The following is a 19,696-nucleotide window of genomic DNA, read 5'->3' as shown; positions in this document are numbered from 1 at the left end:
TCCCCTTAAACAAATCTGAGGGGCGTCGAGCTAATTTTTTATCCAGACTTTGTTTAAACTTTAAAACATCACCTTTTTTTCTCCAAAATATAATTTTTTAAATTTTTTGGTCATTCTAAACAAGACAGGTACCTTGTCATTTTTCTCAAAAGTTGATAGTTTTCGAGTTATAGGAGATCTGAAAAATGCCAATATACGCATTTTAGAGGCTTAAAACCCTCATATTTAAATTATTATTTTTGAAGTTGTCAAGAGCTTAAATTGAACACATTCATTTTCAAGATTCTGAATAGTAATCGGGTCTAACTTCAATTTAGACCGTTGTTCTTTAAATGATAATTATGCGCGTCCATCCGATTTTATGCGGTATACTATTTAAAAAAACATTTTTTTTTTAGATTTTGTAGGCCATTCTAAACACAAAATATTTCTTTTCATTGTTCTGAGAAGTTCATAAGAGATTTCTGAAATGGTATACGGCATAAAAATCGGATAGACGCGCATAATTAACAATTAAAAAACAACGGTCTAAATTAAAGTTAGACCCGATTTCTCTTCAGAATCTTGAAAATAAATGTTTAAAATTCAATTTAAGCACACAATAACCTCAAAAACTATAACTTACATATGAGTTTTCAAGCCTGGAAAATGCGTATTTTTGGATTTTTCAGATTTTAAATCGCTTACAACTCGAAAACTATTAACATCTTAGAAAATTACAAGAAACCTTTTTTGTTTAGAATGACACACAAAATAAACAAAAAAATGTTTTTCAACAAAGCAAAATAAGAGATTTTTGAAATAGTATACGATACGGCATAAAAATCGGATGGACGCGCATAATTAACAATTAAAAACAACGGTCTAAATCGAAGTTAGACCCGATTACTGTTCAGAATCTTCAAAATGAATATTTAAACTTCAATTTAAGCTCTTGACAACCTCAAAGATAATAATTTTAATATGAGTTTTAAGCCTCCAAAATGCGTATTTTCGCATTTTTCAGATATTAAATCGCCTATAACTCGAAAACTAATAACTTTTGAGAAAAATGACAAAGTACCTTTCTTATTTAGAGTTACCCAAAAACCTAAAAAAATATTTTTTGGAGCACAAAAAGTGATATTTTGAATTTGTTTAAAAAATTGTTTAAACAATTTCTGTCCAAAAATTAGAGATTTTCCTGAATATAATTATGCAAAAATTATATGATTTTTCTTGAAATATGCGTGTGATGAACTGATCCTTTTTCTTAATTTCCACGCCAATGGTCGGCAATGGCATCAAAGAATCTCAAAAGCCGACACTTGGCAAACTGACTTTGGAAAAAGAAACCGTGCTATTCCGACAGCCCGACAAACTAACTGTTACTCCGGTCACCTTACACATCCGAGGCTACAAAAATTACCATCAAGCTGAAAATTGGCAGGATTGTTCAAAATACCATCATAAATGAAATCTAAAAAGTCCTCATAAATCCGACCCCAGCTAAAAAAATTACGCGGGGTCAAAGGTCACCAAATATAGTTTTTAGCGACTTTCAGCGAAACGGTAAGTTTTATCATAAAATTAGTTCTAACAAAAACTGTAGATTAGATAATTATCTATAAAAAATGCCTTACTACTTTTTTCCTAAGAGCCACCGCTTTTGAGATATAACGATTCAAAAAGTGGTAATCGTTATAATATGCGCACGACACGTTTCCACACCACCTTTGAGGTAGTGTACTTAGAGCGTTTTTTTAACGGGGTTTGTTAACAATGGTTTTTTTTCACGCTCTTCATTACATTACTGGCCGCAAAATAAGCATTAAGCATTGTTGTTTAAAACAAAAAGCTGGTTCACTTACACGTGCTCTAGTAAGAGGAGGACTTTTGGTCGATGTACTGGCTTCTTGTTTTTCATGTTGTCTTTTAATAGTTGCAGCAATAGAACACTTTCAAGTATAACTTTTACGACACTCCATATGTATGGTCACAGATTTCTGCTCTTTAAGAAATTCTAAAAATTCATCAGCTCTTTCAGTACTTGCATTGATTAATGTTTTTATACCACGTTCAACGGTAACAATTTCACCTTCAGTTAAAATTTTAGCGCAAATAAAACAATATTCTGACATTTTTGTTATAACAATGAAAATAACATGAAATAGGTTAAAAAATATAGGTTTAACACGTATTTTCCCTCCGGAGTAGTACTCAAGACTAATTAATACCTCGAGGGTGTCATCTACCTGAAGGATTTCGCCACCCAGGCCCAGGAAGATTACGATGTAATTTGCATAATAGTAAACAAACTAAACTTGCAGAAAGTATATTGTATGTTGTCTTTCATTATTATGTTCAAACCCTTCTGAGAAAAGAATAGGTAGGGTGATTAGATTAGCCAACGAACGTGTTTGTTCCGACAAAACCCATCTTTACAAATTGAATTAAGGCGCATAAATAAAAAGAATTATTATATTATAAGTTAATACTTTGTCATATCAATTTACTATTTTTGTTGGGATTAAGCCGTAAAATCCAAATACATAATTCTTATTATTTTCGCGTTACATTCACTTTGTAAAGATTTTTTGTTGGCACTGTAATATAATACAGCTTATACATTGCATCCCTCCGTAGACCGCAAGCTGTATAGTAGAAACATAATCATATTTATAATCTTATATTATTATGTGTAATATAAGTTAAGTTGACCGATAGAATATTATGTTTACTTGTATTATAGCTTGAGTGATGTATATACCTGGTGTAGGTACTAATACATATTATATTATGACGATTAGAAGTCTTTCAACTCTTTAAATCGTTGTATCTCAAAAACGGTGGCTCTTAGGAAAAAAGTATTACGATATTTTTTATAGATAATTATCTAATCTACATTTTTTGTTAGAACTAATTTTACGATAAAACTTACCGTTTCGCTGAAAATCGCTAAAAACCATATTTGGTGACCTTTGACCCCGCGTAATTTTTTTAGCTCGGGTCGGATTTATGAGGACTTTTTAGATTTCATTTATGATGGTATTTTGAACAATCCTGCCAATTTTCAGCTTGATGGTAATTATTGTAGCCTCACTCCTATTTTTGAGTCTAACTAGACCGGTCTATGTAGTGTGTAGCAACAGGGATGATCGGGAAATTCAGTCTTGTCAGATAGTAGAGAGTATGGTTGGGACGTGTGTAGAGCTCATCCCAACTCCTCTTGATAATTATCATTTCTCTCTAATTCGAAATATTCAGCTCATCTGTTTAATTTTTCTGTTGTTTCTCCTAGAGGTAATCCTTCTTTGTTTCTGCAATATTTTGTATTATTCTTTTCAGTTTCTCTGGATTTTTTAACTTTTTGGTGAAATTTTTTACCACTTTCTTTATGTTAGCTTCTTCTTTGTTTTTCAATTGCTTTTCTGAATGATCTATTTTCTTCTTTCTGCAAGTTCTTCCTTCTAGCCACATAGCTTTCGATCGCATATTGTGTATCTGTTCTATCTCTTTGTAGTTTTGTCCTGTTTCTTCTTACCAACGCATTCCTACATTCTTCATCGAACCAATCTTGATGTCTCTTTCTATACACTGTTCCTATACACTTTTCCGCTGCTTCCGACATGGTTGTCTATGCTCTGCCATTCTTATTCTTGTTTGACTAGGAATCTAGTCAAACAGCAAAAGCAAATTTATTTATTTTTTCGCCTAGTCTGTTTACTATTATTTGTTTGAAGGTCTACATTCACTTTAGTCTACTTCACAAACAAAATAGTTGTTGGTTGTCTTTCACCAATTATCTCACCACCCTCAAGAATTTCCATAAACTTGTTAACCTTTACAACATTCTCCGTCTATTCCACCATATCCCGTTAGCATAACTTAAGCAAGATATCATGTTAATGAATACTCAAGAAGTAGCTCCTTGTAGCCGAATGTAAGTACGACACGTTATCATTGCATGATTACAGACGACATACATCTGCATGTGTTTGTCAGCTTGGGGACGTTTGTTGCCGCCCCCCGAGTGGACATGTATATGTATTTGTCTGCTGTCTTAACTACTTTCATGTATGTTGTTCAATATGGGATTGATCTTATGGATCTTTAGCATCTTTTACAACCAAACATTGTTCTAACTCTGGTTTTTATTTGTAGCATTTAGTGACTTGTAATAGTTGACCTGAAGATGCTCTGCAGCTCTGCATACTATAGAGAGCGAAACCGGTCGTCGGAAGTTACAATAAATGATTGAGAGTACGTCTGTTTTTTACTTCATTCAAAATGAACTCTCACATGCAACCTATTCAACATTTATTATTTGTTTCTTTTGAAAGCACTCTAATTGGTAATTTAATGTCTTCAACAGGAACAGGTTTTGGAACTATGTATTTGTAATTCTTGTTTTAATTTGGCTATTACTAATGAATGGTCGCTGTTTGTGTCTCTACCTCTGTAATTCCTTTAATCGACTAAGGCCTTATCATGTTTGCTTTCTGTTAGGTCATGATCTATCTGATTTTTTACTTTTTCGTTACAGCGGCGGATCCAGCATCGTTAAGAGGGGGGGCCGATTGGCTAAAATAAAAATCGGATCGAAGAACTGAAAAATACCTGTTCAGTAATTTTTAAAAATCTATCGAATGACACCAAATACGACCCCCTACCCCAACCCCTGGAGGTGGGGTGGGGCTCAATTTAAAATCGTAAATGGAAACCCCCAGTTTTTATTGCAGATTTGGATTCCTTACGTAAAAGTAAGAAACTTTTATTCGGGACATTTTTTCTATTCTATAGAAATAGAATAATATAGAAATAGTCTGTCTCGAGAAATACACTTCCAAATGAAAAACTAAAAAACATTTGTTTACTATTTTTCAAAAACCTATCGAATGACACCGTGTCGTGTTTGGTGGCATTCGATATTAGATAGGATTTTGAAAACTATTCAACTTGTTTTTTGATTTTTCATTTGAGAATGTGTTTCTATAGATATTAAACAATTTCTATAAATTACCCACGGTATCACGATAAATCGTTTTTCCGATTATAGCGCCATCTATCCAGAATTCGAAAAAATGTCTCGAATAAAAGTTGCTTACTTTTACGTAAGGAATCCAAACCTGCAATTAAAACTGGGGGTCTCCATTAAATATTTTAAAGTTAGCCCCATCCCACTTCCAGGGGGTCGAGTGGGGGGTCGTGTTTGGTATTATTTGATAGATTTTTAGAAATTATTGAACATATATTTTTCATTTTTTCGATCCGATGTTCATTTCGTGAAATATTCAACGGTTCCGCTACTTTTGGGTCGGGACACCCTATAGCCCTATATATAAAGTTGATGAAATAAAAATAAATATATGTAGTGAATTATCATTAAAATTTAAAAAACCTACAAAATGAGACAGTTTATAAGTTAACAACTTACAGTAGTTTCGGAAATGTAATAATGAATTAACCGAATGTAATTTTTAAAAAATCAAAATACTTTACTTTTTTCAAGGCAAAAAAAATCATGTCGAAATATTTTTAATTTTATTTCGTAATGGGAAAGTACATCAAGTGACACTTCATTTCAAATCGTTTGAAATACTGATTACAAAAATGTATAATACGTACATGCGCAAAATTTTGGTCAAATGCTTTTTAAACGCATTCATTTTTTTTCGAATCCTGAGAAAACGCAGAATAAAATATTACATTATTACCGAGGGCCGAAAGTCCATTAGAATAAACAAAAATTTCTTTTGAATTATATATTTCAAATTAACACGCTGACGGACAGAACGTCTATATACGTTTAATTTCCATTGATGTAATGTGACACAACGTCCATAGACGTAGCATTTTCCCCTATTCTACTTTGCAAAATACATATTAGTGTCACAACACTTGCTTATACATTTGACGCACTGTCCGTCAACGTGTTAAAAATCATACTCAATTTTCTCCTTTTTTCACCCCTGTAACTTATTAAAATAAACATTATAGAAGTTTTCAGAGACTTTCGACCCTCGGTAATAATAATGTTATCTTGCATTTTGCGTTTAAAATTTTCAAAGATACTTATTAGTTTTCTCGGATTATAAAAAAAAATGAATGCATTTAAAAAGCATTGGACCGACATTTTGCACAAGTATTGTCTATACATTTTTGTAATCAGTATCTCAAAAGCTTTTAAATGAGGTGTCACATGATGTACTTTCCCATATGAAGTTTAAAATTTAATTTATTACCATCATTTTATATGTGGATGAATGCATCCCGCGACATAAATGACTATCTATCGTACTCGTGGAGAAATACTCACTTACTCACTTCTATCAAACGTGATATAAAATAAACTTATATAATATATAAGACATACATTTCATGGATATAAGACATACCTTTTTCCATAATACATACTCTCGAAAGTAGAATTGGTATTCACTGCATCATCGTTGATTTGTATCGGATACACTGAAAAATCGCATTAGGCTTGTTTTCGCCTACTTGTTTTGAATGCTCTCAGAACTTAAATTTGATCCAAGATCAGTAGGTCTCATAGTATGATCTATCTGATAAGATGTACCTTGTACATATTTATTATCATCATTACTATTAACATTATCACCCAAATTACGTTCATTTTTAAAAAAATAATCAGTTATATTGCGACATTTGAATTTTTTACTTTTTAAGTTCTCGGTAGAAGCTTCTGATTCCTTTCGTTTATTTGACATCTTATAACTCTTCGTAAATCACAAACTATATTAATATAAAAAAAGAAGAATAAAATCAAAATACTATTAATCACGCTAACAATTTACAAACTTAGATCTGTACGAATCAGTATTATGTAGAGATGTTACTTGCATCGATACCCAAATACCCAAAATACACTAATTACTAATAATTAATAAGGATGTTCTTTTTTCGTGGTCAGCTATCGCGCTATCGGCGTGTGAACATATTTATATTTTCGGCGAATTAATATAGTTTTTGCTAGGCGCGCAATTTTCGAGAGATTTTCGGCGAATCTGTTATCTGCAAACGATTTTATAATTATACGTGGAGATTCTTAAGTAGTATGCGTTCACAGTATATAGGATTACATATTTTTTTAAATATGCTTATTGTGATAATTTTTATTTCTTAATTTATAAGGATTATAAATTACTCATTTCCAAATACACTGGCGTCACTGCCCCGTTTTAGCGAAGTCCCATACTAATAAAATATATTTATATGTAATTCATAATTCATATAATATTGTAATTTTAAAACATGTATAATTATCCATTTGAAAAAATAAATGAATGTTTTTGTAATATTTATATTATAATTAAAAAAAATCACTTGGGTTGAGAGGGGGGGCCGATCGCCCCCATCGCCCCCCCTTGGATCCGCCACTGTTTCGTTAGGGGAAGTCCATATTATTACCTTATGAATGTTGTTATGCTCAAAACTTATGCTAGCTATTTTCATTTTGTTCTAGGTAGCAAATTTGATTCACTTTTTCCCGTTTTCATTTGATTTCTTATGTACCTACTTAAAGTTCGTTCCTCTATTATTCTTTTATATATTTCCTTTTTTCCAACTCTCGCATTCATGTCTCCAATGATTATTTTTATATCATATTTCTGTTTATTTTCTATAGGTGTGCTTAGCTTTTCATCGAACTCTGTTTTGGTTCCTAAATCTGTATCTTCAGTGGACGCATGTACTTCAAGCACGCTTGCTTATCTTTCTATACTTTCCATTAAACTCTCAACATATTCGGTCTGATATTAAATATATCTTTATATCTTTTATTTATTTTTATTTCTATGTATATTTTTTTGACCGAATCCATTTCACTTAAAATTTCTTCTAAATTTTTGGATAATAAATATATTTTAAATTTTCGTATATTTGTTAAGGATTAGCATAAACAATAAATAATGTACTGTATGATAAATGGTAAAGTTTATTATAAACAAGTCACATTTTACATTAAATTTACACATTGCAAAACTATGATAATAGTGAAACAACAAACTTTTTAAGCACTGAGTGAAATCATATATATATATATATATATATATATATATATATATATATATATAATAGTTTTGTTTTGGGGTTGCAGTCACTTATTTTTTAGGGGCAGGATAAATAAAACTCTTTGTTATTATCGAGCTTTCGCAAAATTTATTTGCTTTTTCAAGATAAGCTAAAATAAGTATATGATAAATACAATGAAATTAGAGATAAAGTACATTGTATATAAAAGCATAAAAAACTTACAACTTGTAAGTTTTTTATGCTTTTATATACAATGTACTTTATCTCTAATTTCATTGTATTTATCATATACTTATTTTAACTTATCTTAAAAAAGCAAAGCAAAGCTTTTTCAAGATAAGCTAAAATAAGTATATGATAAATACAATGAAATTAGAGATAAAGTACATTGTATTTATCATATACTTATTTTAACTTATCTTAAAAAAGCAAATAAATTTTGCGAAAGCTCGATAATAACAAAGAGTTTTATTTATCCTGCCCCTAAAAAATAAGTGACTGCAACCCCAAAACAAAACTATTATACATAGTATCAGTCAATATTACCAAACTACTTTATATATATATATATATATATATATATATATATATATATATATATATATATATATATATATATATATATGTAATTCCTTTAAAAGTCAAAGTTGCTTAAAATAGACGGTTCTTCGAATTTAAACATACAAATACACTATCTTGGGGAATGCCCTAAGATACTAGGTAAATTATTTGTATCTCTAAATTAGAATAACAATTTGTACCTGGATCATTTACAAATATAGTAGTTGAGATTTTTTAAATTAAAAACCAAAAAACCAACAACCACATTACTTAAGTATCTTTATGTTATACACAAATGACATAATAGTTAATCAACTTCTAATTTTTTAAAACTTCCTGCTATGCCAAAGACATCGTTTAATTTCTCATTTCGTTCTGTTCTTTTACTCTCATCTACGACCAGGGCATCTTGTGCGATTAAAAAATCTTCGTTGTCCACTAATAATTTTTTGACATTTTCTGAAAATTAAGTAAATGAGTAGTAAGAAAACATATTCAAAACATTTTTTGTTATAGTATACTAACGGGAGAATACGGGAATCTATATTAATGTAATGGTGAAATATTAAACCACTTTGTTGAAAGAACTTAACGACGTTCTACACCTTCGGCAAAGAATTAAGGATTTGCATGAAATTTTAGTATGTTATAGTTTACTTCAAAAAACTAAGACTTGATTTTTTAAAAATTGTTTTACCGTGCCGTTTAATTACTATTAAGGGTCAAAGTTAAGTTTTAACATGGGCTCTTATGGGAATTCTTAAAAAGTTAATAACTTTTGACCCAAATTTACGATTTTTAATTATTTGTGCTTAAATTAAAGGTCTTTTTGTAAGGAATAACATATTAAAAAATGAGAATTGTTTACCGTACCATTTATTTTATATACATAATAGGCGACTTCAATAGTAGAGTTGGAACAAGAGATGAGTTATACACAAGATGCATAGGACAGTATGGAGAGCAGACTAGAAATAATAATGGGAGAAGAATGCTTGAATTTTGCACTATCCACAACTTGATCATAACTAACACATTCTTTAAGCACAAAGATATCCATATGTACACAAGAGAAGTAAAGAGCCGTAACGAAAAATCCATAATTGACTATGTACTAGTTGAAAGCAACGACAGAAAAAAGTTATGAATACTAAAGTACATAGAGGCCCAGAAATAGGTAATGATCACTACATGGTTGTTGCAAAGATAAGAGAGAAAACAATAGACATAAAAGATAATCGACCAGATAATCAAAAAATGGTAACGGTGGAGACAATTAATACTTTTAAACTCAGAAATAAAGAAACAGCAAGAGAATATGAGAAGAAAGTAAACGAAAAACTCAATAATACAATAGAAACGAACGAAGAGAATATAAACCAAGCATGGAATTGGTTTAAACACCTATTACTAGACTCAGCTAAAGAAGTATGCGGAATAAGTAAAACAAATCCCACGAAAAAACAGACAGCTTGGTGGACAGAACAAATAAAAACACAAGTAAAAGCTAAGAAAAAAGCATGGAAACAATATCTGCAAAACAAGACAAACGAATACTACATTTATAAAAATGAAAGAAGAAAAGTAAAGCTACTAGTAACTGCAGCTAAAAAGGAAACATGGACAAAATTTGGTGATAAAATGGAACAAGACAGTAAAAGTAATCAAAAGCTCTTCTATAGAACACTAAAAACATTAAGAACAGAGAACAAACAAAAAGTACACAATATTAAGAGTAAAAATGGAGACTTATTAGCAGAACCAACTCAAATAATGAATAGATGGCAAGAATACTTTGAAGAACTATTGAACCATAACAACCATACAGAAACCAATACTGAACCAGAAGAAACACCTGTAGAAAATGTAGAAGAACCAATAACATTAGAAGAACTATAAGAAGCCATAAAACAGCTAAAATATGGAAAAGCTCCGGGAATTGACAAAGTAATGGTGGAAATAATAAAAAACATGGGACAACAAGGTACTGAAAATACTACTAGAAATAATGAATAAAGTATGGAAAGATGAAATATTACCAGAGAACTGGAAAACCGCATTGACAGTTCCCATACATAAGAAAGGTGACAAAAGAGAATGTAATAACTACAGAGGATTGACATTGCTATGTGTATCCATTAAAATATTAGAGAAAATCATAGATAAATCACAAAGTGGTTTCAGAAGCGGAAGGAGCATACAAGATCATATATTCACGCTAAAACAAATAGGCGAAAAAGCGCTTCAAGAGAAAAAGAACATATACTTAGCCTTCTTAGACCTAGAAAAGGCCTTTGACAAAGTACCCAGACAGAGAGTGTGGAAAGTGCTAAGAGAGAAAGGTGTAGGACATAAAATGCTACGAATCATCCAGAAAATATATAGTCAGAATGTGAACTCGGTGATTAGTAACAACAATAGATCAAATACTTTCACAGTAACAGGAGGACTAAGACAAGGCGGAGCTCTTAGCCCAACGCTGTTTATATTGTTTATGGACCAAATAATTAAAAGATGCACAATAGAAAGCAGAAAATTAAATGTTGGACACAGATATCTTCGTAGAGTAGAAATATCAGAAGGAGTGTTTGCAGACGACTTGGTGTTAATTGCAAGAAGTGAAAAAGATTTACAACACAACATTGAAATATGGAACAGAGTATTCATCGAAAAAATGAAATGGTAATAAACAAAAGCAAGACCAAAGTACTACAGATCGGTGAAGAGAGACAGGATCTAAGAATAGAAATTGAAGGAACACAAATTGAACAAGTGAAAACTTTCTCTTATCTAGGTGTAATAATTGACCAGGCAGGCACTCAAGATGCTGAAGTAAACAATAGAATAGACAAAACAATAAAGCTGTACAATGCAATGAATAAAAAATTTATCAGTAGAAAAGAAATTTCAAGAGAAACAAAAATAAAAGTGTTCAAATCAATCTATAGACCAGTACTAACTTTCGGCAGCGAATCTTGGGTCTTAACAAACCGACAAAAAAGCAAGATCCAAGCCATGGAAATAAAGTTCCTGAGAAGAGTAAAAGGCGTCACTAAATTAGACCGACTACGGAATGTTGACAATTATGTTGGTGGGGACATCTACAACGAATGAAAGAAACTAGACCAGTTCGTAGAGTATGGGAAGCAAGAATATCAAAAAATAGGAAGAGAGGAAGACCCAGACAAACATGGGATAAAGCAATAGGAGCCATTCTGCAAAAGAAAAGATCAAACTGGATAGATGCCAAAGCGATAGCACAAGGCAGAAAAGAGTGGAAAAATTTGTATATGGATAACTGATACTTTTATAGAATTAATGAAATTCATTTTAGAAATGTAGAATTAGATGTAAAAGTGTAATTTGTATATTTGTAAGTACCTATGTAAAACTAGATATGTTAATTTGGTAGATTATTGTTGCAACCCTACACCATTGTATGGTAGAAGGGATATGATTATATACGAGTATAAATATACCATTTATTTTTAATGTATTTATTATAACTAATTCCGTAATTTATTCCGTAATTTGCGTAATTTATTAGAATTTATTTTTATAAAGTATTCAATACTGAAACATATGATTTAAGTATTCTGCTATAAATGCATTGTTACCAACTTTCGCTTGCATATAAGTTTCCCCCCCCCCTTTCCTCTGAGAGGCATACCCCGCAACGAAGGTGTAGAACGTCGTTAAGTGAAAGAATCCAAGAGCCAAGAGCCGTTAAGTCGTTAAGTATACCTACTAAACTCTGCGCTAGCCGAAATAGGCTTAACAATTAACCTTAAAAAGACACAGTATAAATGACAAACTTAGTCCCTGTAACAGCAACATATCCATAAATGATACAGAATTCGGAATTCAAGGAATTCAAAGCATTATTCTTCAATTGACAATGGACTCGGATAAGTCCAATTTTCAGAGGCATAGCTAAGTATTAAGAAACTAAACTAGTGTTATTACAAGATTAATTTTAGTATTTTTTTGTTGTGTGTTTTTTGCCATAGACATAATAATAATAAACAAGGCATAGTGAAACGCGGTGCGATCAATGGGCAGTCTCTCTTTTTCTCTTTACCGTACGATCGCACGCGGATAACAGATAAAGATAGCTACACCACTATATATATATATATATATATATATACTAAGGATTTCCACAGTTTTCACTGTATTCCTTCACTCAACTGTTCTCTCCAGCTCTTTATGTCTTGCCAGTAACCTTCCTGTAGATTTCTTCTCTCCATTGCTTCGTCCACTTCGTCTCTGAAGGATCTTCGGGGTCTGCCTCTCTTCCTTTTTCCTATCGGGCTCCACTCTGTTATTCGGTTTATCCACCGATTTTGGTCTGCTCTTCTGACATATCCGTACCAGTTCACTCCCATTCTTCTCTTAATCTCTATGTTATTTATTCTATCTCTTCTTGTGACTCTGCAGCTTCTCCTTAGGAATTCCATCTCTGTTGCTCTTATTTTGTTTTTGGTTTTCTTATTTATTGTCCAATTTTCACACCCATAGGTAAGTGAGGGTACTTCTTGTCGTGGTATTATATATTCTTCTTTTTGTTTTTATGCTAATATTTTTATCCCACAGTATCGGCTTCAATTTTTGTACTCTTGTTTGTATTAGTCTATTTTTTATATCTTCCTCAGTTGTTCCTTTGTTTGATATTATAAAACCTAAATACTTGTACTTATCTGTTTCTCTGATTTGTTTACCTTCGCCTATTTCCAGTTGTTTTATTTCCGTATTCTCCGTTGTTAGGTATTCAGTTTTCTTTAGGTTTATTTCCATCCTATTCTTTGTATATTCCTGTTCCAGTTTCCTCATCATAAAACTGACCGCAGCTACACCACTCAATTTGAACATTGGCTTTCCACCTCTAGTAACAGAGTGGCCTATACCTTCTAATTAGCCTTCTTCGGTCCATATTTGGACATAATCCTTTTCCGTTCTTTTCTGTCTGTCGCTACAGTCATCCACCTAGAGCCCACGTGCTTCTTGATATCATCTGCCCATCTCATTTGTGGCCTTTCTCTGCTTCGTTTATATTCCCACGGTCTCCAATTTATAAGAATTTTCTTCTATCGGTCTTATTTTTGTCTTATATTGTGTCCGGGAAATCTCCATTTCAATTTTGCAACTTCTTGTCTAACACCCCTCACTTTTGTTTTCTCTCTATGTGCAACATTTGTCTTTCCAAACGTCTTTGCTTTTGTAAACGTCTACATTTGTGAACCATAAATGAGAACAGTGAGTACGCATCGATTGTATACCTTGGTCTTAAGATGTGGATATCTTTTGTTTTTAAGGATGTAGCTTAGTTTGCCAAATGCCGCCCATGCCAGTCTAACTCGTCTTTTGATCTCTGCTGTTTGTTGGCCCATATGTTACGTGGTCTATTCTTATTATTCTATGGTTTTTATACAGGGTGTAACGAAAATACAGGTCATAAATTTAATCACATATTCTGGGACCAAAAATAGTTTGATTGAACCTAACTTACCTTAGTACAAATGTGCATATAAAAAAAGTTACAACCCTTTGAAGTTACAAAATGAAAAACGATTTTTTCCAATATATCGAAAACTATTAAATATTTTTTATTGAAAATGGACATATGGCATTCTTATGACAGTAGCATCTTAAGAAAAAATTATAGTGAAATTTGGACACCCTATAAAAATTTTATGGGGGTTTAGTTCCTTTAAACCCCCCAAACTTTTGTGTACGTTCCAATTAAATTATTATTGTAGTACCATTACTTAAACACAATATTTTTAAAACTTTTTTGGCTCTCAGTACTTTTTCGAAAAGTCAGTTTTTATCGAGATATTTTGAATATTTGTCAAATCCACCACATATTTGTATATGGTTAAGTACGATTATGGAGACTTTGTAATAATATGAAAATTTATATTATGTATGATTTACATTTTTAGGTATATTTTGAACCGTATTAAAAAAGAAGCCATATCTCGATAAAAGTTGCCTTCTCGAAAAAATACAAAGAGGCAAAACAGTTTTAAAAACATTTTGTTTAACTAATGGTATCGCAGTAATAGTTTAATTGGAGTGTACACACACATTTGGGGGGTTTAAAGGAACAAAACCCCCATAAAATTTTTATGTAAACATATTAAAAAAGAAGCCACAACTCGATAAAAACTGCCTTATCGAAAAAATACTAAGAGCCAAAAAAGTTTTAAAAATATTGAATTTAACTAATGGTACCACAATAATAATTTAATTGGAACGTACAAAAAAGTTTGGGGGGGGGTTTAAGGGAACAAAACCCCCACAAAATCTTTATGGGGAGCACAAATTTCACTATAATTTTTCTTTAAGATGCTCCTGCCATAAGAATGCCACAAATCCATTTTCAATAAAAAATCTCTAATAATTTTCGATATATTCGAAAAAATCGATTTTCATTTTGTAACTTCAAAGGGCTATAACTTTTTTCATGTGCATATTTGTACTAAGGTAAGTTAGATTCATTCGAACTATTTTTGGTCGCAAAATATGTGATTTAATTTATGACCTGTATTTTTGTTACACCCTGTATATTTTAGACAGGTTGGACATACCGTTCTATCTATAAGTATTCTTCTTCATCTTCTGGTTCCTATCCGTTTCGCGTGTTGGAATTCATATTGGCAATAACTTGCTTGCTGCGGCTCGAAACAGTTCCGTTGAGGTTTTATTAAACCATGTTCTCAAATTCCGCAGCGATAATATTCTCCTTCTACCAGGTCCTCGCTTACCTTTGGGTAAGGGACAAGGGACAAGTCATGAAAGGACTTGACTCATGTACGGCAGATTAAGAGTGCGGATGGCAGAGTGTTAAAAACCGAATTACCTATCTATACGTCAAATTAGGCGTAATCTCTTAAATTTCTTCAAGATAGTACACTTTGCATAAATTGCATATTGGAAATTATAAAACGTACCTTTTAAAACATCGCTAGATTCACAAGAACCTCCATACTCTACTGGTAATAAATCTTGCGGTATATAAGTATAAAGTGAATTAATGTCAGTATGTACACGTAACTAAAAATTAAGAAAGTATTAAAAGTAGTAAAAATGTTTGCATCATAAACAGAAAACAGAGATTATGAAAACAAGGCTTTTCTTTTACAAATAATTGATATGGAACTTTACTCAGAATATTGTATCTTACTAATATAGGGGAGAGTTGGACAAAATGGGATACCATTCTTGTTTATTTTTATTACGAAAAAAATGTTAAAGAAATTATCATATTATTATTTTTTTATAGGTATAACATTTATTGAAGCACACAAAAAAGATATTTTTAGCTATTTTTAATGACTGGAAAATAGTAAAAAAAATATTTATTAAAGTCCTGCACATCCCGTTTTAGCATACCACGGTTGGATAAAACGGGATAGGTTCACAATATTTAATTTTTTGCATAAAATTATCTAAAAAGTATATTTAAGTAGATATAAGACTGCAAAGCAAAATTTACCTTTGAAAAAACAATATCTTCAGTAGTCAGAAACTTAAAAATAGGCCTTTTTATGTTTTATTGCAAAATGGGAAATAAGACCTTTTATTTAGGACTAGGTACGTATATCAGAACAAAAGTCACATAAAAATATGTTGTTCTTTTCTGCAGTATGAGAACACGCTTTATCGCTATTTAAACAATTAATAGGCCAACAAATAAATAGGTGGATAAAACGGGACATAAAAAACTGTACCCCATTTTATCCAACTTATAAGTGTCCCGTTTTGTCCAACTCAGACATTTTTCAAAACAAAATGGCTCCTGCCTAAACGTGAAAGTAAAATTAGATAGACTACACATGAGAATATTCGCTAATGAGTGCTTAATTAAATGTAATAGTCACTGGAATTATATGTTTAGATATGTAGGCAATATATATAGGAGGATTCGGTCGCTGACCAGCGAATAGAACACACGTGTTTAGCTCGTATCTTAACTCGATTCTCGGGCAGATATAGCAATAAAACAATTGTGTTATACAAAAGTGCAGTGTAACTATAAACCAATATATGTAGGTACATAAATAAACAACCTAATTAGTTAACTAATTATACAGTGAAAAAATCGGAAAAAAGTAATTCCAACGATAAGGAATTAAATTCTTGTGTAAAGTGATAAAAACTTGTGTGATATCGAATATAAACAAAGCAGGTTTTGCAGTAGGTGGAAACAAAACAATATTGTGAATGGTGTATTTCTACAGGAAAATAAAGCATATTAATAAACAGAATCAGCTGTAAGTAGAAAACTTTAATATAATATAATTAATTTTATTATAAACAGATAACCAGGGCCGGATTTTGATTTTGATTTTACCTAGGAATAAAAGTGCTGGAAAATTAGTAACGGCTAGCGCGGGTGCGGGTGGGAATTTGAACTGTGAGTAGAGTTCTCCACGAAACTTCACCCGTGACGCATTGACTAATAACTCTAGCACGAAAAATAACTAGGAATTAAGAACAATGAGTTCAGATAGCGAATTAGATGATGAAATGAAAAGGAGAAGGGAAGAGGAGGAACATCCCAGCAAAAAATCAAAAATAACAGCTAGAACATCACAAAAAACAGATGAAGATAACATAAGTGGAATGGAACAAATGATGAAAATGATGAGGGAATTAGCAATGGATATAAAAGACATAAAAAAAGAACAATATAGATCTGGAGACGAAATCACACAACTAAAGAATGAAATTAAAGAACTGAAAGATCAACAAAGCGGCTACAAAGATGAAATAAAAAAGCTGCGAGAAACAAACGAAAAAGCTATAAATCAAATAGGTCAATTAGAAAAAGAAATTAGTATAGCAAATGAAAAAATAGAGAAATTGGAAAGAGAAAGAAAGAGAAAAAATGTAATAATACAAGGAATAAAAATTGATACAAATGATCAGAAAGTTTTACGAGGGGCTATGGAGAATTTTATGGAAAAAGAGCTACAAGTTTCAGTAGATGTAAATGGAGCAAGGAAAATAGGAGAAAATACTGTCATAGTGGAACTCAACAGCGTGAAAAACAAAATAGAAGTAATGAAAAATAAAAGTAAATTAAAAACCAAAAAGGACGAAAGAATCTATATTAATGATGATATGTCAAAAGAAGAAAGAATTATTCAGAAAGAAATTAGAAGCAAGGCTATGGTAGAGAGGCATAATGGAAAAAATGTAAAAATAGGATACCAGAAGCTAATCATTAATGGTGAAATATGGACATGGAATAACAGCCAACAACAACTCATAAAAGAGAAAAATATACAACCAAAAAACTAGCAATACAACGAAAGCAGACTGAAATAACGGAGACGACATGGCAAAGTACAGGTACACGAAATAGACAAAATGTACAGATTATTAATGAAAAGCAGCCCATAAAAGAACATATATTAGTAGGAACATGGAATGTAAGAGGAACATACGAAGAAGGAAAACTGAAACACCTAGTAGATGAATGTAAAAAATATAAATTCGAAATAGTAGCACTACAAGAAACGAAACAACTAGGCCAAAACTCAATGGAAATAAATGACTATTTATTTTTCAATAGCGGAGGCGAAAATAGAATGTTAGGCACAGGATTTGTAGTAAACAAAAAGCTGAAAGATCTAATCGTTGACTTTAAACCAATTTCAGAGAGAATATGCATACTAAGAATAAGAGGAAAATACCAAAAAATAACATTTATAAACATACATGCACCGACTGAAGAGAAAAACATAGAGATAAAGGAAGACTTCTACAGTCAAATAGATACAGTATTCGAAAATATTCCCAAATACGATATAAAAATAGTACTAGGTGATGCTAATGCCAAAATAGGAAAAGAAGAAATATACACACCCACCATAGGAATATATAGTCTGCATGAAACAACGAATGAAAATGGTCACCTCTTAATAGATTTTGCAAAAGAAAAAAACATGATCGTTATGAGCACGTACTTTCAACACAAAAGAATATATCAAGGAACATGGAGATCACCAGATGGAAAAACCATAAATCAAATAGATCATGTGCTCATCGAAAAAGACATGGAAAAATGTATAAAGAACATAAGAACATATAGAGGACCGGATGCAGACACAGATCACTTTATAGTCGGAATACAACTTAAACAGGTTATACCAGTTCTTAGAAATCAACAGAAAAAAAGGTACAAAGTAACTAAACCTATTAGACTACTGTCAGAAGAAGAACAAAGTAAATATGAAAGACTAGTCACTAGAGAACTGGAAAATATTGCAAAAAATGAAAACATCGAACAAAAATGGACGCAAATAAAAGTATGTATGACCAAAGCAGCGCAAGTCAGTAATAGAAATATAAAAGATGGATTCAAAGAATGGTTTGATGAAGAATGTAAAATAGAACTGGATGAAAGAAATAAGTTAAGACTCAAAATGATGCAAGTGAAAACACCAGAGATGGAGATACAATACAACGAACAAAGAAAACGAACTAAAAGAATCATAAGAGCAAAGAAAAGAAAGTACAACGAAGATAAATTGAAATGCATAGAAGAAAACTATAAAAATGGAGAAGTCAGGAACTTATATCAAGGAGTAAAAAATGAGAAAAAGGGGTTCCAAAGAAAACCTGTACACTACAAAAGCAAAAATGGAAGGAATTTAGTAAGCGACGAAGAAATACTGAGCAGATGGAGAGAATACTTCGAAGAGCTTCTAAATGAAATTCCCACAACAGAATATGCAGAAGAAGAAGAAGAAGGACCGAATGAAAATATTGATCAAGAAGAAATACAGGAAAGACCGCCTAATGAAAAAGAAATAAAAGAAATAATAGAAAAACTAAAGAAAAACAAGAGCCCAGGTAAGGATGAAATAACAGCTGAAATGTTTAAATATGGAGGACCAGTACTAATTAAGCATTTGGAAAAGCTGATAAAAGAAATTTGGGAACAAGAACACATACCAAAAGAATGGACTGAAGCCACACTGTGTCCAATTCACAAAAAAGGCGACAAAAGTTTATGCCATAATTACAGGGGAGTAGCCCTACTAAACGTTGCATATAAAATACTTGCAGTACATATAAAAGA

General features: G+C 31.6%; 1 protein-coding gene across 3 annotated transcripts in view; it reads right to left on the bottom strand.

The window, feature by feature from the left end:
- Positions 1-8,864: 8,864 nt before the first annotated feature.
- LOC126881962 (alpha-tocopherol transfer protein-like) overlaps positions 8,865-19,696 on the bottom strand; it is a 78,487-nt gene continuing 67,655 nt past the window's right edge. For all 3 annotated transcript variants that reach the window (XM_050646709.1, XM_050646707.1, XM_050646708.1), the window contains 2 exons: positions 15,555-15,657; positions 8,865-9,057 (listed from right to left, as the gene is read on the bottom strand). In XM_050646709.1, the coding sequence (XP_050502666.1) occupies positions 8,906-9,057; positions 15,555-15,657 (255 nt within the window). In that variant the 3' untranslated portion in view covers positions 8,865-8,905. The remainder of the gene's footprint in view (positions 9,058-15,554; positions 15,658-19,696) is intronic.

Source organism: Diabrotica virgifera, chromosome 3 (genome assembly GCF_917563875.1).
Source record: "Diabrotica virgifera virgifera chromosome 3, PGI_DIABVI_V3a".
In the NCBI taxonomy this organism is placed as follows: Eukaryota; Metazoa; Arthropoda; class Insecta; order Coleoptera; family Chrysomelidae; genus Diabrotica; species Diabrotica virgifera.
The sequence above is the reverse complement of the archived record's forward strand: the minus strand, read 5'-3'. Positions and strand labels throughout refer to the sequence as shown.